At 44.8% G+C, this 24,449-nt stretch overlaps 1 protein-coding gene across 1 annotated transcript in view; it reads right to left on the bottom strand.

Moving 5' to 3' along the window:
• Window positions 1-1,400: 1,400 nt before the first annotated feature.
• Window positions 1,401-24,449, bottom strand: part of pdlim7 (PDZ and LIM domain 7) — a 33,337-nt gene continuing 10,288 nt past the window's right edge. Inside the window, exons 3-14 of the mRNA XM_030114078.1 lie at window positions 23,601-23,752; window positions 21,022-21,055; window positions 19,916-19,923; window positions 13,276-13,418; window positions 12,822-12,858; window positions 11,969-12,064; window positions 6,998-7,050; window positions 6,489-6,732; window positions 5,915-6,095; window positions 5,683-5,803; window positions 2,812-2,927; window positions 1,401-2,481 (exon numbers count right to left, since the gene is read on the bottom strand). Coding sequence (XP_029969938.1) covers window positions 2,395-2,481; window positions 2,812-2,927; window positions 5,683-5,803; window positions 5,915-6,095; window positions 6,489-6,732; window positions 6,998-7,050; window positions 11,969-12,064; window positions 12,822-12,858; window positions 13,276-13,418; window positions 19,916-19,923; window positions 21,022-21,055; window positions 23,601-23,752 — 1,272 coding nt within the window. The 3' untranslated portion in view covers window positions 1,401-2,394. The remainder of the gene's footprint in view (window positions 2,482-2,811; window positions 2,928-5,682; window positions 5,804-5,914; window positions 6,096-6,488; window positions 6,733-6,997; window positions 7,051-11,968; window positions 12,065-12,821; window positions 12,859-13,275; window positions 13,419-19,915; window positions 19,924-21,021; window positions 21,056-23,600; window positions 23,753-24,449) is intronic.

Here is a 24,449-nt window from a genome sequence, read left to right as displayed (position 1 = left end):
AAGACTTGTCAGTAACATAGATGCTTTTTTTTTCCAAGAGTTTATACTGTAAGTTCACTTATGTGTTATTGAGGAAAAACTGTTCCATCTCACTGTACTTCTTTGTGTCACTCATTACTACTCAGTGTCGTGTGTGTGTGTGTGAGAGAGAGAGAGAGTGCCTGGGTGTGTGCGTACCTCCCTGTCGCTCTGACTGTAAGTTTCTTTTCTTTTTCAACTAAGAACAATAGACTTCTGTACTTGTGAATGTTTTTTTTTTCCTCCTCTATTCATTTCCTCGATTCAATGTTCCTTGCCTTTCTGCAAGTCAAAAATGCTGTATTTATTACATGCCACAGCGCTTATGCAATTGTATAATCCTTCTATTGTTTCTCTTCTGTTCGTTTTTTAACCTTTTTTTTGTGTTCCTTATTGTTAACGTAAAATGTTGTCAGACCTTTTTGTGGCGATGGAAAACCTCCTGCCGAGGGAGATCTTCTGTACTTTTTGGACAATGATATGGATTTGTGGGTAGAATTTTGGAAATTCGTTTCTAAGTGCTTTCAAGTATTTACTTGGCCTTATGTATATATATCTATCTATGACATTTCAGAAAGGTATGTATAGTAATTCAATTCGAAATTGTTGTAAATAAATTATATATTGTTAATTGAAGGACTGGACCTTTTACTTTTCAGACGGCGGTTGTGGTTTTCAGTGTGTGTGCCTCAAACAGCGAGGGCGTTAAACACACACCACCTGCATCGCAGAGTGTCAAAAAATTCTAATAATGCTGCAATTATTTCAACAACAGCAAAAACTTAAAATGGTCCCCTCAGTGCAGCACTGTTTCAGTTAAAAAAAATAACACTACAAGGTCTAAACACAAGCTACATTTCAATTATTAAAAGCATGATTGGCATCAAAGTCGTACTATAAGACGTTTGTTTATATTTTTACGAAGTCACGGTGTTTCAGTTTGGACTTAATAAAGGCATGAATTTCCTTTGACGTACCAATTTAATAAAATACAATAGATCAGAAGAATCACTTTCGATCATCGTGCATGTTCAGAAATTAAGATTTTGATTTACATTTGGGAAGTACAGGAGCCATGCTGAACTGGCACAGAAAGGCTGTTCCTGTATGAAAAAAGTTTTTTCATCTCCAGCACAGCTTTAACCCTCAAGGAAAAAAAAAAAAAAAAAAACACACTTCCAACCAAATCGACTGTGTCTGGGTATTTACTGAGATGTTTTTCAAATTGCAATAATTACACTTTTTAATAAAATTAATTTGAATACTAGCCTTCCCAGTTGGTCTTCTTCCTAAAATGATTATGGCTCAGAACAGAAGGTCACATGAGTTCTCCTCTTAAAAAAAAAAAAAAAAAGCAAAAACACACACACACACACACACACTCCAGCACTATGCTCTGCCTCAGCACATGGCATCACACAATAACTTTATTTGTAACTTTTCAGCAGCTATAAAAACATTAAAAAGCCAGTTCTGAAGCAACATAAATACATATTTAACAACGGCTTGAAAGTAATCTAAGGAAAAAAATCCCAGAATCATAGTAACAAGAGGAACAAGTATCTCAGGACTTATAAAAGTCTCAATAATCCAACTTCATCTTTGCTGTTGAAACGTGAGACGGTTAAAACAGTAAACAGGGTGTTCTCTATCGCCCAAAAATGAATAAAACTTTCAATTAAAGATTACTGCAAGACTCAAAATTCCACTAAAAACTGCTGGAAGGTCTCGGATTCCACCGGCGCGACGCAGCCTTTCTGTGAAGAGAGGCCAGTGAGGCAGAAGAGGGAGACGCTCTGCCTGGCCGGCCGGCCGGCGTTACATTAGAGGGAGCTGCGGCTCCAGCTAATGAGCAGGCCGGGGTCCGGAACGGGGCCGCCACTTAGTGCGGCAGAAGTGGCCGATCATTACCGCAATATGCGAGGTTATTAGCAGTTCAACGACTCCTCCGACTCGGAAGACACCGACTTGATACTTGTTACCGCAGAATTAGCGAGGGAGGAGGAGAACGGCCGAGGTGTGAGATTTCACGTCTGGAGACGTTCTTTTTTTTTTTTCCATCAAGATCAAAGTTTAAAAATTAGTACTGATGGGAAATAATTCCTTGACTACTTCCAGTTCTGCAACGCAGCATTGGATATTACAGGCAGTGGCGCCTGCGCCGTGCTAACAGCGCAGTAAAGTGACGACAAGTGACGTTAGCAGGAAGCCTCAAGTACAGAAACACAATCTGCAGGATAGAAGTAAAAAAAAAAAAAAAACAAAGGCTGTGTGTGGTTTGGAAAGACGGGAAGTAGACAGTATACGGATGTGTCGGCGCGGGTGGAAGGGGGAGCGAGGGATGAGCTCCGTCCTCTGAGGCCGGCTCTCTCGCTCTCACACCGGAGCGAACGCGTGGCCTTTGCACAGCGGCTTATCCTTCTTGGAGTAGAACGTCTTCCCCTCCAGGTTGATTTGGCAGAGCTTTAAGAGATGAAAGGAGACAGACAGAGAGTCAGACGGAGGAGCCGGGGTAGAACTGATGCCGTGCTGCAACTCTGCCCGTGTGGATTTACACAGTTTTCTCCTGGACAGAGCGGCGGCGCATTATTTACTCAACCACATTTTCTGCAATAGAGGGAGTGATAGACTGCAGGTGACAGGTTAAAAGGAGGGAGGGGAGGGGGGGGGGGTAAAAAGAAGAAAAAAAAAACTTGAGTGAGAGTTTTTCAGATGCCATTGTGCGGGGACAGCCACAAGACGAAGGGCAGGCGGGGCGAGGAGAGCCCGCCGTTATCAATCAAAGTGACTTACAGCACAGACGAAGCAGGTATCATGCCAGCTGTAGCCCAGGGCCTCCAGGAAGCGATCGCCGGCATCAATCTTGAAGTCGCAGCCGTGGCATTTGGTGCCAAACATCTTCTCATAGTCTGGAGCGGAGAAACGGTGTCGGGAGGAGAGGTGATGAGCTCAGGGTGGTGTCGGCCCGCCATCGCAGTCCAGTAATATCCCCCCCAAGACCTTTCTAAACTTTCCAGCTGCTCGTGGGGAAACTTGATGAAAAAGCGGCCCTGCGACTTTATCTTATCACAAAGTGATCAATATGTCATTAAAATCAAGTATGCACAGGAGCTGGAATCGGATTTGCAATTAGATGAGTTGAGGAGCAGGGCCGTAAATAGTGATAATTCCCCCTCTCCCTGTGCACGGCGTGCACGTATTTACCTGAAGGTCTTACACAGAACTCTCTCTTTGTCAACCTCAACTCTCTTTAATAAATCCAGAGGAGAGGAAGTGATGTGCCGGGTGTCGTGGCTCTCTGTGTCACCTTAGTCATATGATTTTATGATTTTCTACAGGCCTGAAGACTTCCTGGGATTACTTTATGTCTCAGGTCCTTGAAGTAACCTTGAAGTAGCCTTGATACAGACAGACCAAGCTGCCAATGCATTATTTTTAATAGCAAGAAACCAAGAAATTGGAAACTTTAGATGTCCTATTAAGTGTTGCCTGATCAAATACGTATTTTCTGTTTTGGTGCATCCCGATCCTACAGCTTGTTCAATTTTCCTCCATGCAAGTATTAAAATTGCATATTTTTTTTCCAAACCAAAGAGCTTTAACCATGTCGGAATCCGGAACCACCTCATATAAATACCACCAAACAGGTCCTGTCATATTTTATACTCATCCGGAAATGACTAACATCTCACTTTCAACGACCACTTAAGGGCCTGAAGGACAGAAGTAAATGATGGATGAGGCTATTTTGGCGGCGGGCGTTCGTCTCCCGTCTCCTCGCCGGGCGCCCGATAACCCGAGTGTTTATGTTGTGTCGTCCACCCTCTGTACATTAGCGCCTTCCCAGAGAGCGAGGCAGGGATTAGGATGAGGGGAAATTGCTCCAGATACTTGACTGGATTTGCCAGTCTCTTTCATCACAAGGACTCCGGGGAAAAGTGTCAGGTTATAATGCCGCCGCTCAAGAGTGAGTGGGTGAGAGCCGTACAATCCCCGGCAAGATGCTGAGGCAGCAGAATGTTTATCAGAGCTAAAGGCATTATTCAGAATATGAGCGCTCAGGTTCTGGCTGCAGCGCTGATAAAGCAGCAATCCACGTCAGAACCTCAGTGGCGAGCGCGAGGCGCCGCTAAATCATTTATAGCATAATAGAGGCGCACGCGCCATTCATAAAACCCAATAGAGAAGTGTATGAAGTAAACTGGAGCTAAATAGATTACAGCAGATGAAAACATCACACTTTATGAGTGACTGCGGCGCATGCCAGCAGATTCACGATACAGGTCCGTGCCAAAGCTCTCAGCAATAGTGCAACAGTGCTTTCTGCAAATAGCCTGATTTAAAAAAAAAAAAAAAAAGTGTGAAACGGATTGAAGTAAAACTAGAGAGGGGGCTGCACTGCGCTGAGCAGCGTCTTCAAAGGAAACGCATTTATCGCAAAATGCACTTTATAAGACCTCTGAATCACCCAGTGGCTGCAATTTTCTGTTTCTGCACCCCTGCCTCAGCGGAGTATCCTAAACTGCACCCGCTTCCAGTCGAAACAGCAAACATCCTCTATCAAAGCGGCTCGATCGCAGCCCTAATGCAGCGAGGCGGCACGTCAGCTTCCCCCCACTCATCCTGCGTACTTAAAGCCAGTGCAGATTTAGAATAAACATGTTTGGCTTGATTTGTGTGTGTGATGTTAGTGGGAGACTTACACAGGCTGAAAAGCTCCCATGTGGCACCGGAGCTAATCGGCCCCGCTCACATTTCAGCCGTGCTTTTCCTTTCCCCAATGTTTCATCTTTATTACTCAGACATCACCTTTAATTCTGAACATTACTCAAAACCGCAGAAGTATTTAAAGTTCCTGTTAAAACCGGGCTTTCTGTGGGAGGCACTGCGAGCTCGGCCTTGGCGGATCCTGCCGCTGCGTTTGCTCGAAACAAAGAGAAATCTTACAATTGTTCTTCTGCGAGGGGGAAAAAAAAAATTGTATTTGCTTGGCGTGGAGGATTTTTCACCATGGTGACGCTTTCATGTGTTTTATGAAGCCTTGACAATGACAGGAAGTCTTGTATTATTAAGTATGAATGGAAGACGCAGTCCTTGAGTGAAGACGCGTTCAAACTAAACACTCGGCGAAGGCTGACTGACAGCTCGAGTAGTATCGGCTCAGAAACTCCGGCTCGCCGCCGTGAAATAAACAGTGCGCTCTTTGTACTGTTTCAACTTGACTCACGTGACGCCAGCGAACAACACTTCAGGTGGGCTGACGACGAGCGAGAATCAAAGCACAGATTTGTAAACCAGTGATTAAAGCGGGGCAATACTTCACTGCCCCGCGCTTCACCATGAGAGGGCGCACCGCACACTAGAAAGCTGCCCTCATGGGGTTTCTGCAAAGATGCTGTCTGGATCGTAGCTACAGTGGGAACAATCACCGTTCAGAATAGGGGTAAACAGCCTTCCTGAGAAAAAGACTGGAAATGAGTAATGTAGCGTATCAGCATGTTAAGACAGTAAAAGAAGTATTTTTCTCAAAACAGGTATTTTATTCTCACAAGGTTGTTTTCCCTCATTTTCTCAAAGCAAAAACGTGGTTATTTATAGGTTGCTCACTGTCGTGCGTTATTGAGGAGCGCAGTGTGTGTCGACTGCAGCGGCTCGGTTTCTCACCTCTCTCGCAGTAGGGTTCCCCCTCCTCCATGTAGAAGGCCTGATTCCTGATGGGAGCCTTACAGGCGGCGCACTTGAAACACTGAACGTGGTAGGTCATCTTCAGGGCGTGCATGATTTCCTGACAGGGTGGGAGGAAAGGTTATGCATTTTTTTTTTAGCCTTGTTCTTACTTCACTCTGGAGACAAACATCTGGTGTAGCGTTGAAAACTCCTAGAGCGCCGCCGTTACCCCTGCGATCTTCTTTTTGCACTTGGCACAGTTGGGCGCGTATCGGTTGTCGTAGCACTTGGTACAGTAGACGCAGCCCCTCTCCTCGAAGAAGCCTCCCTCCTCCAGGAGCGCCTTGCACTGCGAGCACGTGAACTCCTCCGGGTGCCAGGAGCGCCCCAGCGCCACCAGGTACCGGCCCCTGGAAGCCGCACACATTAATAACCCATCAAAGACATTATTAAATCATCTGTATCCGTTTCAGTCACTCGTAGGGAGGAGCTCGGGAGACTGCAGACATTTAAGCTTTAAGTCTCTGGAGAACTTTGTAATTTCAGCTGATGAAAAACAGCTCCTCTGTTTGCTCGCAACAGTGACCAGAATACGAACTAGGATTGCTCTGTTATCGGTGAAATGTCCCTGGAGATAGCAAGATGTCTGCAAACTATGTGATTTCTGCTGACTGACTTCATCTGCAGCAGACGAGCGAGCGGGCGGGCGGGCCGCCGTCCAGCATATTAACTGCCTTGAGTGGCGTGAAAGGGGGCACGCCGGTTCTGATGAACTGGATCGCTCCAGCTGTCGGCGGACGCACCTGATGATTTTGTTGCAGGCGCCGCACAGCGGGGTCCTCCCGCTGTCCTCGGGCGCCTGCTGCGCCGCCTGCAGGATGGAGCTGCGGTTCTGCATGGGGGTGGGCAGCGCCGGCTGCTGGTGCTGGGTCACCACCAGGCTGCTCTTGTCCGGGCGGAAGCGCTCGGCGAAGTTGGGGTCGGTCACCCATGGCGGCCGGCCGCTCGGCTCCGAGCCGCCAGCTGCTACGGCCGCGGTCCTGGAGGCTGCGGCGGAAAACGAAACAAGGACCCCTTCTGTTGGATTCCGGCCATTTAAGAGACTCAGACGAGACGTTAACGTCTCTGTGAAGGAGAGCCGGCCTCCGCTAACGTACACACTCGCTCCAGATGTCTGCTGTGGCGGTTTTGCATTTCACGCGGCTGCTGCTGACGCCCGTGTATTGACACTTAAGAGTAAGAATCTATTAGCACAGTGCCTGCTGGATGCTGCTGGGCTTCTTTTTACGCATCAGCAGGAGCAGAGACTCACCATCTGGTTTATCTGATGCCTGGGCCTTGGCAGGTGAGGGAGTTGGCTCAAGGCTGTGGGGAGAAAATGGCTAATTAGTGAAAGGTACGCACCACACACACACACACACGCACCACGGTAACCATGGTTACCTGTCAGTGAATGTCAGGTTTGGTTACTGGTGGCCAGGACTGTCTCTATTCCACTGTCAAAGATTACTTCCTGTGTCAACGACTGAACAGGATTCCAAAATGCAAAGTAAAGTAAGAAAAATACCCTGCTTCAACTTTCAATCTTGTTTCTTTTTTTTTTTTTACTATTGAGTTGGCGTTTCATTAATTTTTTCAATGTTGTGCAATTTTACCAACAGGAACAATTTTATTCACAATGAATGATAAATCTATGGAGGTAAAACCTTTAACTGATGGTTGAAGACAAAGTCTGATGTCTGTGACTCAAAACCAGTTGAAGCCATGTGTTCAGAAAGTAAACCAGATATTGATGATCGGATTCAGAGCAGTAACAAGTCCTTGCTCTTCTGTCAGCTCACAGATGGAGAGACATGTTTCAGGCTGTTGGTAGCACGGTGCAGTGCGGTGGTTGGTACTTTGGTCTCACACTGAGAGCGCCTGCGTTCTTTTTTTGTCACGAGTTCTTTCTCCCAGGTTTTCTCAAGGCAACCCAGCTTTCTCCAATAATCCAAATATCGACTCTAACCCTGGAGACCTACAATGAATGAAATAGGAATATGCATGGTAGATTTCACACTACCAACTCAAGGAAAAGAAACAGAGAGGAGGAATATCTCATCTATGTTACATTAGAGAGCCATTATTTTTAACCCATCTATTAATGTTTCTGTCCATCCTCTCGAGGCCCGCGGCTTCTCCTGTTCCGACTCCGTCAAAAATAACTTTTCACATGTCAAATAAAACCATAATAAGTGACTTTCTAGGATCTGGAGCAGGGCTGGAAAATGTCCCCTCGGATTATTTCTGAAGGCTTCTGCTGTTGTAGTGTGGCGAGAGTGTGTGTCCACGAGAGATCAGAGAGGCGACCACAGGCTTTCTGAGAGGGAATCTGCAGGGGAGAACGAAAAAAAGATCTAAAAAAAATTAGGAGAACCACTGCTCTAAACCACTATATGTGCAACTACATTTCTTCTTCAATAAAAGCATCTGTGCTTCCACTTGGGAGAAGAATGCATGTACTTTGATTAAATCTCATCTTATGCGGTATTAACAGGACATGCCGGTTTGAACTCGTAAAATGTAACTGGGCATTAAAGAAAATACAATATTAAGACGTTTGTGAAACATATCGAGCCGTTCCCGGCAGCTCATCATCTGTGCAGGCCATTTCCCGTGATAACAAAGAGACCAAATCAATCCCATAACTCAAACAACAGATGTGCATCCAATCAGCGCGTTACGAGCTTCAAGAGCTCCGAAGCTAATGAGAGCACGTGAGCGTGCTCTCGCAGTGATTGACAACACTCACGGGCAAAGTTAGAAAAAAGGGAGGAACTCATCAGACGCGCAGCCGTGTCAGATATGGATGCAGGAGAGTCTCGCTTCAAGCCTGCATTTGCAGAAGCGTTGAAATAAAGAGTTCTCTACGTTTCAAAGTTCTGTTACCCGCAGCAAGCGTCACTATATTCAGAAAATCTTCAAACCATCAGCGAGACAGAAAAACAACTTCTGAGCCCAGACAGCGAGCTCCGGAGATGTATTATCTTGAGAGAGAGAGAGAGAAAAAAATATGACACTGCCTCGGGCATCTATCATGTTTACATCATCAACCGTGCCATTTACAATACACTAATGAAAGATGATGAAATCATTTCTCATGTGCCAAAAACAGAGGGAAATCTGAAGCAACAGCCCCACTGCATAGTACTGCTTATACTAGGTCAAGTCTGCATATCAATTACACTCTTCATGTATCCAAACACTAAACATAAAACACAGAGGCAGAAGCTACAGACAGCTGGAAGCATTCCAGCAAGAAAAGAAACGAATTAAAAAAAAAAAAAAAATCTGCTGTTTTCAAAAATGCACACTCTGAATCATAAAGGACATTAAATCCCTTTGCAATAGCAGAGATATGGCTTCCAGGCCTGATGACAGTGAGGAAGTTAGATCTTTCTAAATTAAAGAAGGCTCTCCCTGACTCCTCGTGCCCCTGGAAAGTGAGTGAAAAGCATTGAGATGAGAAGCATCTTGAGGTCAGGTCAAATCAAGGGTAGAGACCGTTCGTTTAAACCCGTTTGACACACAGACCCGGGGTCAACTGAATTCCTCCGAAAACGCCGGCCTTCTGGGACGTTACCTTCCACCTCACAGGGTGCGAGCCCTCGCCGCGCCGCCCCACATGGCACCGGGCCAGCGACTCCAGCTCCGCGCTCGGCTTCCAGAGCTGTTTTTCTTCCGCTGCTCCTCAGCAAGCCGAAGGCTGCAGGTGCAAACAGGTGCACGGCCTCCTAACAGCAGCTCAGTCCCGCATGAAGCGGCCCGAGTCCTGATTTCTTGACATTTATGCTGCTTTTCAAAAATCTTTCTCCTCTCTTCAGCTGATATGATGCAGCTGTGCAACTGCTGCAACACAGATTGCAGTTTTTCTCTCCTTTTTTTTTTGTCAGTGATGCGCAACATCTCCTTTCACTTTTGCTGTTTACTCTTTTCACCCCTGATTTCTGATGTACGCCTGCTTCATTTTTTATTTATTTTTTGCCTCCATTCCTCTGGGATACATCAACAACGGCGAGGACAGCGGAGGAGCGGCTTGTTGGCAGCTCAGCATCAGGCTGAGAAAGGAGCAGCTTTTGATTTTTTTTTTCAAGGAGCAAGAAGCCACTGACATGTGTCACCCTCTTCTCGGATAAGAGGCAAGGGCGGGTGCCGCTCTGCAAGAATCTGTGTATGACAACAAAAACATCCCACAATGGCACCACGACCTCAGGGAGGAGCCGCCGCCGCCGCTTCACAGGCTGCTCAGGTGGAAAAGGCCGACTTTCATTAAACTCCTTTCTTTTTATCTAAGGACAACTATACTTTTGCAAAAGTGGAGAGGCTTTATTTATTCCTACAAATGTTTTTTTTTTTGTCTGTACCACAAAATAAACAAGTAAAAAACTCAGTAGAACATTTTGTGACAGTGTTAGAGGAATGTGTTTACTTCACCTGTAATGTCTGTGAAATCATGATCATGTTGTGATACTGAGAAACTAACCCATGATTATCTTCCTTTCTAAAGTCTTCAAGTGATTCTAAATGCTGCAGTGAGTTTTTTTAATGGTTCCTGTCTGTTAAAATTCCCCTTTTTCATTCTATAATCGCCTGTGCATGTGGAATAGTTGTGTTCTTCTTCGTAAAAGTGCTTTGAGATTTCTGTTATCATCAGCACTGAATCTGTAATAGTTTTCTCCTCTCTAGGTCAACAATATCTTTAATTTAAGATGATTTTATTAAAAATAGAAACACTAATGTAGCTCAAGAACACCATAATTCAAAGTTCCATCACACTGCGTGTGCTTCTCTTTCCCACCCGCTGCTCAGACTTTTATTACTGGCTTCAGGTTTCACCTGCCAGCCGCCTGCCACATGTTCCGATCACAAACCATTTGGCAATATCATCTTTCAGCGAGTAACCTTCCAACATTTTCTCTACTTGTCCCCGATAAGCCCAAGAAGCTTTTTTTTAATCTCCATGTCTTTTCCCCCTGAAAGTTATTTCTCGGTATGCATCTAAATCTTCTGTATGATTCCTGTCACACGCTGGCAGTGATTAAAAGTTATTTCCACCCAACCCTCAGCTTTTTTTTTTCCTTCCCTTCAGTGTTGTGTGCAAGGTCACCGCACTGCAGCAACTCCCCGGCTGAAATATAAATATGGTAATGTTGATCTTTTATTACATTTTGAACACTCTCCCAGTTATTTTTTATTTTACGTAACTGCTAAGCCTGCATTTCCTCATAGTTGGTGTTATGCATGTTCCCCCGTTTGTTGTTTTTAAGCCTGACTGCACATTAATTTTCTCTCTGGGGTAAAAGTAAACCTTGAACTCTCATCTTACAAAAAAAAAAAAAAAAAAGACACACCATTATTCATAAATAGTGAGAAAAGCCCTGCTTCTACATAATCATTTTGTTGGGAGTGCTGTATAAAGACTCGTGCCGAAGACTTTAAAAAAAAACAAGGAAAGACGAGCTGGTTATCAAAAGAAACCCAAATGCTGAATAAACAGGGAGGAAAGAAGCACAGAAGAAAGGACAGAAGAACCAGAATTGCTTTTTTCAGGCGTTTTATGTTTTATATATTATTGATGACAGCAGAAAAAAAAAAAAAAAAAAATCAAAAGTACAATTTTGTCTTCTTTGTGTTTCTTAATGGTGGGAGAAGCCTATTAGATGAGGGAGACTCGGAGATGAAAAACTCTGAAGGATGAAGATCTCGCAATGTAAACAGGCAGGAAAAGAGAACGGGGGAAGGAAAGAGAGAGAAAAAGAAGGCGAGAGATCCAAGGAGGGTCTGAACTTTGCAACCAAAGCAGAGAAACAAACAGAGGAGCTTCCCACTGATAATGCCCCCCCCAAGTTTCATCTCCCCTGGAGGTGACTGAGTGAAGCAGTGTGAATTGGAAAAACCGGGCTGCAAACACAGTGGTCCAGTGTGTTGTCAGCAATCAAGTCAGAAATTCAGAAGGAGATCTTAACACTTCGGCTCAGTATGCAAGGTTCCACTTTGGGCTTTGTCATCTACCCTACGCTTCTTCATTTTTTTTTTTTTTTTTTTTTTTTTTTTGTAAGTTAGCTCGTCTCGTTTTCCTCGGACTTCTTCGTCAGCCCATGTGTATCTGAGAGGTGAATTTGTGAACTGCCGTCGGACAGTCTTGGTTGTCTTTGTGGCGTCGTCGTCGTCGTTGCTGCGGTGCGGCTATCTCTAGCGGGCTCTGGCTGGGCTCTGCCTCCCAGGGTGCATCTCTGATGCCGCTCAGGATTTGATATTGAGAGCGCGAGCGGACCTGTCGTGGTGCCAGTCCCTCAGACGAGCGTAGCGGGGACTCTGAATCTCGGTGAGGAACTTTTCCCTGACCGCAGGCAACACAGACATGAAACAGAGACAGACACCAAGGAAACAGATTGCAGGGAAAAGAGTCAGCGACACGAGTTGGAAGAGTCGACAGAGTGAAGAAAAGTACAGGAAATGAAAAAGTAGCAGAGGAATTAAAGTGGCAAAAAAACACAAACAGAAGAAATTATAATAGTGATGCAAGGCAAATCTGAGAGACCTAAACTAGAGGAACCTCCTATGAATATAGATAGATATCTTCACGAAGAAAGAATAATAGTGTGAGATGTGTTAATGAAGAGGGTTAGATGAAGAGAAAAATCGGTTGCTTTTTTCATTGTGGAGTTTGCATGTTCTCTCTCTACTTGCATATATATATATACATATATATATATATATATATATATATATATATATATATATATATATATATATATTTATATATATATGTGTGTATGTATAAATGAACTGTTGGCCACTATAGAAAGTCACTTCGCTCATTACGGCTGGATCAATCACATCAATTCAAAATTTTCAGTCACAAAAACATGTTTTTAGGACTCCTAATTTCACAGTGCATCCTCGTTGTTTCCATAATGCGGCTCTAATGTATCATCACACAACACACACCTCATGACACTGCTGAAAGCAGCAAAATGACCACAGCAAGTTAGGGAGGATTAAAAAGTCGAGATGATTTCCCCGTAGAAATCAACACACTAATGCACAAACACAAACACCCATGACTGTTAAATTGGCGTGACTGAGGCCTTTACCTGGACCGCTTCATGTTTTCATCATCTGGGTCCTGCACTGAGAGATCCAGGAGACACACACATCAGAAAGGCTCACCGATTAAAAACCGAACGCACACACACGGCTGGCTTTCCACGCCTAGTCAGCTGATAACGAGAGGCATGAAAAGTGACATCGGTAATACAAAAAGCAGCGCCGTTTCTTCCGATACTGATTACAGGCAGGAAAAAAAAAAAATCCACAGCTGTCACAGATGAAAGTAACCACCTGACATTTGTGACATCGCTCTAAAAACTAAAAAAATGGAAGGAAAAAAAAAACCTGTTATCGTTCTTTTCTCTGTCACTTTCTGACTGGCCGCCACTGCGATCAGATCAGCTGTTCAATAGTAAGCGCCATGCCTCATGTCTTATCTCAGCCGTCCCGGCCTGGAGCCGTCGCTCCGGCTGTCTGCCTCTGCGGAACCTGACTTACTGAAGTCGGTGCCTGTGAGCTGGGCCAGGATGCGGAAGGAGCGGGACTGGGTGGTGCCGGTGCGGGGCTGCCAGTCCTCGGTGTCCTGGATCAGCCTCTTCTTGCTGCGGTCGTTGGGGATAAAGCAGGGGATGTTCTCCACCCTGAGGCCGTGCCTGCACACGCACACGGCAGGCGCCGTTAACACAGCCACATCTGGAGACCCGCTCGCTCGCTCGCTCGCTCGCACCTACTCGGCTCGCGACCTTGAAAGCGAGAGGACTTCCCGGGCGCATCATGCAGGACCCGCTGCTTAGTATCGCTGTCACGTTATCAAAGAGCTAATGGATGCCCATTACCAGATTTCTCAGGGGCACAATATAGCCTCTCATAAATGGATATTACTACAGGAGAGATCACATCTACGCCAGTCGTAAGCCTCAATGGGAGAAGAGCCGATCGTCTCCAGTAGCTGGCCTTGCGCGCGGGAATATTCCGCGTCGTGTTAAAGCTGTTATTTTTGTTGAACAACTTTCAAAGTAGCGGAGAAAAAAAAAGGCTCTTTCATACCCAACGCCCTTTTTATCACAGCTGTAGGTCAAGTGCAGCATGCATTCATCAACGAGCAGGGAGAGGACAAAAGATGAATGGTCACTAATGAACTGCCATCTCGGCCGGGCAAATCTTATCGCCGGATCGACCAACACACAGCAGCTCCTCTGTTTTCATAAACAGCCTGCACACTGGAAGCCTCCAAGCTGACAATACAGCCAGCATGCAGCCGTCCCCTTACTTGGCCTCCTGGTAGATATCATCATAGTAAGTTGGTTCGCCCCTGTAAAATAGACCAAAGACGAAGTAAAGACCGGTGATATAATGTTAGAAGGAGGAGATGGAGGGGAAGTCAATAAATGGGCAGATGATTGATTAATAAAAAACGTTATAAGGCTTTTTCCACATATGTAGTTCTGTCTTGAAATGAATAGGAGCGTGGCAAAAGTGGAAAATGGTTTGATTTATCTTGAAGTAAATTGTTCAAAAAGGAAAAAGAAAATGTGTTTGAAGATTGGTTCTCTGGGCATAGTTATGAACGGTAAAATGAAAATATGAACACAAACGGCACTGCAGTCGTCACAACCGGTAAATATATGCAATCAGCGGTGGGGTCACGGGGACATGTGAAGAGTCCAGAGGTGTCCAAACTACAATCAGCAATCAGCAGCCGTCTTTTACATAGTCAATGACTGATACTAGTCCCATTAAAACACAAGAGGTGAAGTAACATATCATTAAATTCAGCCTCCAGTGAGCGGCTCAGCCTTCTGAATATTTTCCTGCACGTGGCCTGAGGAGTGTGGACGCCTCTGGATGGGGAGAGTTACGGTGGACACACACTCTGCAAGAACACAGAAACTCTGTCATTTCATGTTGCATGAAGAAATCTAGAGGAGTACACCTGGGGGAGACGGGAGAAAGAAAAGCAGCGCCTGTAGGTGACATGTTCGCTTTTCAGTATTAACCATACGGCGATGAGTCGGAAATGAGCTAGGAGAACTCCCAAACCGCTGCTCTGAGAGACAGAATGAAATCTCTCTTTTCATAATGTGCATATAAACCTTTGCTCTCAAAAAAAAAAGCAAACAAGTAATCAATATTTCACATCAGACTACAAAAGAAGTAAATAAAATACTAACTTTTCAAGAGTTTCCATCTGTGGAGATGAAAGAAAAAGAGGAAAACACAAAGTGAGAGAAAGGGGTCAGGGTTTGGCTTTGGGGAGAAGAGCGAGGAAGAGAGCACGTCAATACATGTCTGCAGACGCACGCAACAAAGGACGGGAAACGGCGCAAAATGCAGAGAGCATGCGAGAGGTGACACCAGACATGCTGTTACTGTCAGCCGGCTCGGCGGGTGAAGGACGCCATTGTTCGTCTGTCAGATCCTCTATTGTCACCCTGACCCAAAATGACTCGGGAGACGGCCGAAAAACCCTCGCCGCCCCGCTCCTCTCGTGCCCCCGAACACAAAGCGTTATGTAAATGGCTGCAGTTTTTTGCACGAGGAGAAACAAAACTATCCCAAATTTCTCCGACGCCGCACTTCGCTTGTGCTCCGACACCCTGTAAGTCATGTCAAACGCCAGAGCGGTGATGCATCCTGTCAGAGTACGTACTGCACAAACAGCACAACAAAAAACCTGCTTTAGAAATCAGACGGGAGCCGTCTGCACTTCGCTACTTTATAAAGACAATCCCGCAATGTTTTCACCAGACTGCGCCGCTGTGATCAGCGCGCCTCCTTCTCCGGAGATAAAAAGGAAGGGGTGGTACTTCACAAGTATGCGAAGCCTCTCCAGAGAAAGTAAGTGGTGTAGCATGAAAAAAAAAAAAAAAAAAGAGCAGGAGAGCTGTAAAAGCCGAGTGAGAACTCAGCAGAATTTATGAGTGATGCTAAATACAGCAACACGCCGCATCTCAGCAGTCGAAGCAGCCATGACCCAAATTACAGGAGGCAGACCGGCCCGTCCTTCAAGGCCATTTCATGCCAGTCTGCCACTTTCTGGACTGGAAAAACAACTTTTAACTGATTCTCTAAACGCAAGGAAAACCTGAATTTAAAACTGGACAATAAAAACTTCAAGAAGAGCCGCACTCAACTTTTCAATAGAATAATTGATGTAGCGTTCTCTATAAACTGATAAGATACGATGATACGATCCAAACTGTGGATGTGTGATTTTAGTGGTCTGATTCACGGTCTTAGCTGGAAACCTGACAGATTGATAAAAACACTGCAGAGTTAAAGTAACAACACGACCAGAACTTTTTCCAGTAGCTCCTCTGCTCTGGCAGTGGGGCCAAACAATTTCCAGAGTTCAGTCAATTAGATTTAGCTTCAAATGAAATTACAAATGAAACGACATTCCCTGGTCATTTCACAGCACTGGAGTTAATTGTCGATGAGCAAAATGGAAACTGACGAAGGACAGAACATATTATTTGTGGGTTGTTGTTTTTTTTAACCAACAGTACTTTTACTCATATGCAATCATAATTGCTATTAACTGAGGAGTGAAACAGGAGTTCTACTTGAGGGAAAATGCTCAGTATTCTTTTGAACATGGCAGGCAACACATTTCTCTACCAGGTAAAAAAAAAAAAACACACACAAAAACCCAATCCCAGTGTGTGTCCCAGTGTGCTGCCGAGTGAATTCTACAATACGCATTTTCATGAGCAATTCTTTTTTTTTTATACAAAGATACACAGAATAATCCCAGAAAGTCGATAGTTCATCTGTTGAAATGAAAAATCGCATCTGGAGAAGACTGAACGCTGTGCGTGAAATTCCTCCTCTGCTATGTGTGACAATATGTGACTACATTCAAAAATAAATACACTTTTTTGCATTTCTACTTACACACACACTGAGTCAGGCATACATCACATCAGAGACCCGACAGCGTCACTAATACGAGCGCACAGATTGTAAGGAGGAGAGGAAATATTACTGACAATTTGCAAAACCATAAAGCCGAGACTGATTATTGACACGTCTCAGTTCGATGAAGCCTTTTCTGTCATCTGTTGAATTCCACTGCATCGATTTACCAGACGAAGCACGTCCCTGCTAAATATTATCCGTTCGGCGAACAGCAGCTCCACAGTTTATTATGACGCGATCCATAATGACAGCCTTCAATTGCCTCCGCCGCGTTTAGCAATCGGCGCAAGTTTCAACAAAGAGCATCATATGCTCACCATCGCGTGTGCTAAATTCCTGGCAGGGCTGTTAAAGCAGTGAGTCAGCATACATCTGCCGCGTTTATCTGCCTCTGTAATGTTTCTGAAAGTCTGAGACACGGCTTTGGCACCACGCTGCGGCAGTGATTGAGCTGGATTCTTCTAAATCCTGAATGGGCTTTTATTTTTTTTTTCCCCCTTTCCTTTTAAGTATAAAACCAGAATAATGAGATATCAAAAATACCATTAAACCCAGAAGGTGAGAGTGTTTATTCATCCACCTACCCATTGTGTGGCTGCTGTGTGTCGGCGTGGCCCTGTGAGCGAGGAGCGTTAAGTTTAGGCGAGTAGGCCACAGGTTTAATAAGAGGTCCTGAGTTGACGCTAGCGCCGCCTGCTGCGAACGGCCTCGCCACCTTGTTAATGGTCGTGCTCGGGGCAAAGGTGTACTTTGGCTGAAGGGAAGCTGCGGTGAGCGAGTCCTGCGAGGGTGTGGAAGAGGGAGACAATGCAGAGCAGTGCACGACATGCAGATAAGACATTTCTGACACACCCAAAAAACAAAAAAAACAGACGTTCCTGAGGCGGTTGCACAATCCCAAGCTGTCCGGTTTGCGGGCCAATATTTTCTCATGGCAAACGATTACTCCGTACGGCGGTAGCAGTTCTGTCGGAGCCTGCAGGCTTTTCTCTACACACACAAGAAGTGCTTAAGAAGTCGCTTTATTTGTGTTGGCGGTCGGCCAACGACTGGCCAGCGTAATCTGCCGGTGCCGCTGAAATGAAAATACTCCGAGTGAGAATACTGTCAATATAACCGACATGTCTCGGTAATGAGATTTCTGACAAAGCTAAAACGGGGCGAGGGCTTTGTGTTAGCGCTATATGCCAGCTGCTTAGCTAAAAACTGTGCAGCACGGAGCCGTTTGTGACACCGCGGTGCCATCCGGGCCGCGCTCGGCGTGCCAAGCGGCTCTCTCAGTGTTTGTTTGGTGTCGGGGATTGTGCAAGGCATCACAAAATTAAACTACAGGAACTTCCAAAGGCGACACTCGACAGTCCATCCAGCAAGCGCCGCGCTCAGCGAGTCAGTGATGCTTGGCTAACGCGCCGTGCACAGACTGTGTAAGAGCCTCACATCACAGGTGACTCAGAGGAATTTAACACAAAGTGACACGGCACTACATCGACTCCAATCGTGAGTAATGATTAAAGGAACTTTTAAATTCGGTGTCGCTGGAGTGCAACGGCAGAGCATGCCAAAATATTCACACAGAGGCTTTCAGATGAGCGCAGGCCTACCTTCTGCTCTCCAGTTTTGAAGGCTCTAAAAGGAAAGAGAAGACAGTAATTAGGTTTGTTTCAATGAAACCACCAATTAAACGAAGGTGCAACGGAATCAAATAAAGCAGCGTTGAGAGCCGCCTGTGGAACACAGTCTGTGAGAAGAATATTCAGAGGGAAAACATGGCCTGATCACAATGACGAGTGCAGCAAAGTGTATCAAAGCCACCAGTGTCAAGATGAAACGCAGCAGATGAAATCAGTGAGGCAGCAGCGAAAGCTGGACACTTGATTCTAAAATATATTGCTTCAAAGTTTTTCGAGGTATTCCTGTTTTATTTGCACCGGTTCGACCCAACTGTGGTGAAAACTGATGAAACTGATATGAATCATTATCTGACTCCGCTAATCTAACTGAAAACTTCACAGACTGAATCTAAAGTGAACAGTCGGATTGCGCAGATACTATGGGTAGGAAAAAAACAACATTTTATGCTCATAAACTTGGTAAATATTTTAAAGATTTCTACTTTATTACACTTTATTCTCAACAGGTAGGCAGAAGCCATTCCTATAATGCATATGTTGTCCAAGTTTTTCTAATTTATTAACTTGTTTATTTTGAGAGAGGAATTGACTGGTTTTGTAGGTCTGACTATTGTAAAACATGAACAGGGAGTTTACTGAAGTCAGTGTATTTAAACTATTAGGAATGCATGAGGAGTATGAAGTCAACTGGATTTGAGGCTTAAAACTGAAAAGATTAGCTTAGACTGAAAACTATTTCCTCACGGTTTGTAGAAGTAACAAGAGGCGAGACCAGCAATTTAATAAAAATAAACCTGAGGTCACATTAGTGAATCACAAACACGAGAGCCACACTTCTCTCAACGACAGATTCGCCCACCGAGATAAAAATACAAACGCCAGAGAGCTGTACACTTCTTAACTCTGATCCTGGGCCTCGCATTACTGCGGCGCTTCGGCTGAATCGCAGCAGACGTTTATTAAAATATCTTTGCACCTTCGCCGCGCAGCGACCCGACCTGCCATTGCTGTGGGGCTTCTGAAATAACTGGACGTGAATTACGAGCCTCCCCCGACCTGTGAGCGCATGCCACACAACGCTGCGCCGCGGCGGGATAAAGCGAGGATGGAGCGTGGCTGCGGTCGGCCTCAACTGTTTCTATCGCACGCCAGACAATGGACCGCACTTCCTGTGGCGGAGAGAGATGGATAGCCCCTCCGTGTCATTGCCTGTTCCGCCACTGATAGAGCGATTTAAAGACGGGATGACAACCGGCAGGAGCGAAGGAGGAGGGGGGAAGGCATTGCGGCGTGTCTGCGCTCGCCACATTTCCTCTGGGATCCGAGTCACGCCGAGTCACGCCGGAGATCGGAGGACGTACGGAATGGTTGCTCCTCTGCCGTATTTACTTTTAGCCCCGTGGACTCAAATGAGCAAATGCGGAGATGATTAAGTGGAGAAATTAGCTCTCCCTGTTCGGAAACCGAATATGCACAGTGGATGAAATCATTTCCTGCCTCGTTTCATGGATCACTTATTTCAGCTGATGCATGCTTTGGCTCTCCAGCCGATGTTAGATAAAGACTAAAAGTCCTCCTGCTTCGACTCGGGCGTCTCCCGTGATACTGCAATCAAACGTGCACAAACAACTGACATATTTCAAGCACCAGCGTGTACTCTAGTTCACCGATAGTGAAACTGAAATATGACCCCAATGTGTCCCTATAGCTGCAAGCCGGATCCCCAGTGGTCATATTTTCTTTGATTCAACGCTCTATAAAAAGCTGCGGATAAAGCGGAAAACCTTTCCCATAAAGAAACGACACAAGATGATCATTGGTGCTGAACAAAATGAGACACTAAACCAAACAATAGACCGTATCTCATCAGCGTGCAGCTGTCCTCCTCTCTTGACATAAAAGAACTGTGGATGGCGGCCAGGAAAGGAATAAATAAAAGCCAGAATGGCTCCTCTCTGAGAAGTGTTTCAGGAAAACAATATTTGCTTGTCTTACAGTGTAATAACAATCGGACGGGGTGAGATGAAGAGGGGAGGCCTGGGATCCACGGGAAGAAAGTCATCGGTGAAGGAAAACAAGAGGAGAGTGGAAGAATGTGAAATGTTTACAATAGTCGGACTCCACAAGGAGACGAGAAATAAGAGGAGGGAAACCGCAGAGCGCAGGGAAAGTATGGTGGGTGTTAAGTAAACACACGGGCTTATTACAGGTCCATCGAAGTATCGCAACCACTCCCTGAGAGACAACGGTGGGAAAAGAAATCTCTCTCCTTTACAAACGCACAGAAACAATATGTCTATAAATTCAGTTTGCTGGGTCACTTAATCCTCCTTCACCTGATAAATGCAGGCGAAATGAAACATAAACAGAAACAGAAAAGTGACACAGACAGAGAGATCGCGGTCTAATCCCCTCTCCACGCAGCGTTATCGATTCTCACAGAGCTTCTCTTTTAATTGTTCTCATTTCTTCCCGTTCTCACGCCGAATGCCCCGCTCTCTCGCTCTCTCTCTCTCTCTCTCACCCTCGCTGTCCCTTAAAGGCATTCGGTAGGCTGCAGTTTAGTTCACGACCTCATTCTGCACAGAAAGTACAAACAGAAATGTTACTAGTTGGCCTCATGAGGAACACACTGTATGCAAGTACGCACTGTTTGCAAGCAGATACACACATTTTAGGATTTTATCCAGACTCTAACTTTCCTGCTGGATTCTGTTGGCTGAAAACTTTTTAATTATGCAGGATCACAAAGTACATGATAGGTAGGAGTCAAATAATCAATATTAGTTCCTAATATCTGTGGGCCTACGTTTGTCCGCTGGTGAGAGTTTCCACCTGTTTGGTCTCACTGTGATGTTTTGGAGAATTTTCGAGATCGTGATTACTGTTATATCCGTTATGTGGATTTTATAAGCTCGGGTACGATGGTAACTCTGACTGCATGAGGGGACGACCTCCACGGTGAACTTCAGCGTGCAAGAATTTTCCTGTACGTCATCCACACACGTCTTCAGGAAGCAAAGCAGGACCTGTTGTTGTTCTAACAGCATTTATGTCCAGAAAGGGTTCGGAATGGAGGCCGATGGAGAACGTCAGCGTCGTCCTGCACTTTACCTCTTAAGGAGTTCAGAAAAACACCAAAAACCACAGATTTACAACAAATGAAAAGAGAAATGGAAGATTATTATTATTACTCTACTAAATTGTTGATATGTTGATGTATAAAATACACGATGAGCCAATTTTTCAATAATGCATTAGTCAACTAGACATTGCAGCTTTAGTGTACATTATTAAAAGTGCACCCTGATCACCAATGACTCGACAAGAATGAGAAAAGCAGCTGGATTTAATGAAAAGCGTGAAGAAACAAAATGTGCGACAAGGTTCAGAAGGATATTCAGATCAGCTCTGCAGAAAAGTTTCATAAATAACCTGTGGCTGCCGTGACTGTCAACAAACTCCGTGAACAAAGAAGATTCACGAGAATCAAACAGCTGAGACTTTTGGCAAGCGGCATTAAAGTGAACAATGCTACTTTCACGTTACTTATGAGGATCACAAAATCTGAATGAGTCCCATGACAGCCGCAGCTTCATTTTTACTGCTCTACAAGTCAATACCTCCTCATTTTCTGAAGGTATCAGACTCCTGAGTGATTACGATTCATCCCTCTTTTGGGGAGAAATCTTTTTTCTTATAATTAAGCTCCTGATGAAACATTTTGGCTGAGACTTTCTGGCAGCAGTTGATGCGAGCAGGTGTGAGTGCTGCCTATAGGAAGGTTATCCAGCGCTAATTAAAAGCATGCAAGACAAAAAAAAAAAAAAAAACTGAGGAGAAAAGATGAACTTTCCTGGCCACATTTTAAGTGTTTTAATGGGAGGAAATTTTTCAACTAATTCTGGTACAAAGTTGAGGCATAATGTAAGATATCCAAGGTTCCTCTGAAAACGGTTCATTTTGAACCAAACAAAAGCCAGTGCATCCACTTAAGAGCTGCTGGCATGCATATCTGCTGCTAAGTGCAGACTATTCACCTCTGCTCTGGCTTCTTGAGGATGATAAAGGACTGAATATGATTGAAGAAAGAATGAAAGAAGCCAGAGACCCTGGCCTTCAGTCAACAACACCACAAAATAACTGATAATGACGAGAGGCTTTCAAGTGCAACGACAACAAGGTGATGGAGTGATTACACAGGAAGAGGAACAGGACGGAGTTTGCATGTTCTTTTTCCAGTGTAGAATCCAAACAATTTCCAGGTGTAAAGTTTGCACGTTTTCCCTTACGGAGAGTTTACATGCTCCCTCTTACTGCATTACAAGTCACAGTCCAGTTATCCATCGTAGGGAGCTGCAGTCGATCCCAGCCAGCACGAGCTGAACGGCTCTGGCTGCACAAGTTTCCAGCCCAACACAAGGCCGAGCACAGCCTTTGTTCCTAATCATACATTTACAAGCAAAATGCCAGCGTGTTTGGAGGTATCTCTCCGAGCTGAATCCTGCATCCGGCCGAACAGCTGTGCTTCCAAATGCACTAAAAAGCAATTTGTTTCAACTCGTCCATGCCAGCAAGAGTTTGGCAAACACTTTTAGAAATGCAACATGGGATGCAGAGAAAAGCCTGAAAAGAGACCACTTAAATATGCTTTTTCAGCTTCAGTCCTGAAAATACGAAAGCTGCCGTTTGCTGCCATAACTGTGTGGGCGGACGTGGGCACATCTTTAAACAAAGACAGAGGTCAGACCGAAAACATAAGACAGCTCAGGAAATTATCTTAACTCTAAACCACTTAGTGAAGGATTGATGAGGAAGAAAAAATAACATGTGTTTGAAATGACCATATGGTTGAACAGTTTGTTTTTTTGCTCATATTCTTTGATATTTCATGGAATATGAGACAGAGACAAACAGGATGGCAAACAAAAGGCGTCTGGCAGAAATAATCACCTTGTCCTGCAGTGTACAGTAGCGGGGTTATGACCTTGGTGACGCACTGAGCTGCAGTCAGGTCCAAACCTAAAACTAATTTAAACCTGAGGGAAGTTAAATAATGGAGCGGACGATCATTTCAATGCATTTCGCCGCTGTCATAATTTCAAGGACATCGCGATATCTCATCTTCTCCAAGTATGAATAAAGCGGAGTGCATGTTTGGTGATGATTTATGTTGCTGTTAGAATGAGATAAAATAACGATTTAAGAAAAAAAAAAAAAAACAGTGGGTGAGTGATTGTGTAGCGTTTCTCTGCATTTTGCGAGGCTTACTTGCTCAGGCTGAGGGTGAGAGAGTCTGTCGCTGCTCTGATCTTGTTCTGTGCCTCCACGTGGGTCATGTCCTCTGCGTTGGAATCGTCGATGGACACCACCCAGTCTCCCACGCCGACGCCAGCCTGGGCCGCCTTGCCGCCCGGCGTCAGCTGGAGGATGGGGAAAAGCAAAAAGCGTTCAGACAGAGGTTAGGGCCCCCGGCGAGGAAGCGTTTAATGGGAGACGACAGTGATAGCGGAGGAGGAAAACAAAACTTGCTGTCAGGGGCAAAAGTGCAGCTTTGGTAACAACAGAATTCAAGCTGCTGATGATAATTTAATGAACCAATTAAACATGAATGCAAACAAAATGACAGAACGAAAGTGAAGCGCTGATCCCAGGATGAAATAAAACGACGGCAGAATTTTAATACATCGTGTAAATCTTTCTAACTTTATTCACTTTGTCACATGATGTCTTTCTCAAAGAGAAAGGCTTAAAATCACAATGACTCAAGTGTTATGTGTCACTTTGTGGCCATAATATCCAATAAACTTTATATACGGCATTCATTTAAACTACTTACTGGTAAAAGCTGACAATACATCACATTTCCAAATATAATGATGGATGATATAAACAAAGTGATTTACTGAACGTATCAATTCCACCACAAACATTGCTTTGTGTGATTAAAACGGGGAGATCTGTCTCATTTCAGTCTCTCTGAATAAAACCCAGCAGCACCATGCATTATTGAAAGAAATTCTCTCCTCCAAAGTCTGGTGCTTTGCCCGCTCAGCAGCCAGGAGGCAGTGTTATCATCCACTGTTGGCCATTTCTTCCAGGGAAGAAGTCAAACAAGAA

Source organism: Salarias fasciatus, chromosome 2, assembly GCF_902148845.1.
Source record: "Salarias fasciatus chromosome 2, fSalaFa1.1, whole genome shotgun sequence".
Lineage (NCBI taxonomy): Eukaryota > Metazoa > Chordata > Actinopteri > Blenniiformes > Blenniidae > Salarias > Salarias fasciatus.
The sequence above is the reverse complement of the archived record's forward strand: the minus strand, read 5'-3'. Positions and strand labels throughout refer to the sequence as shown.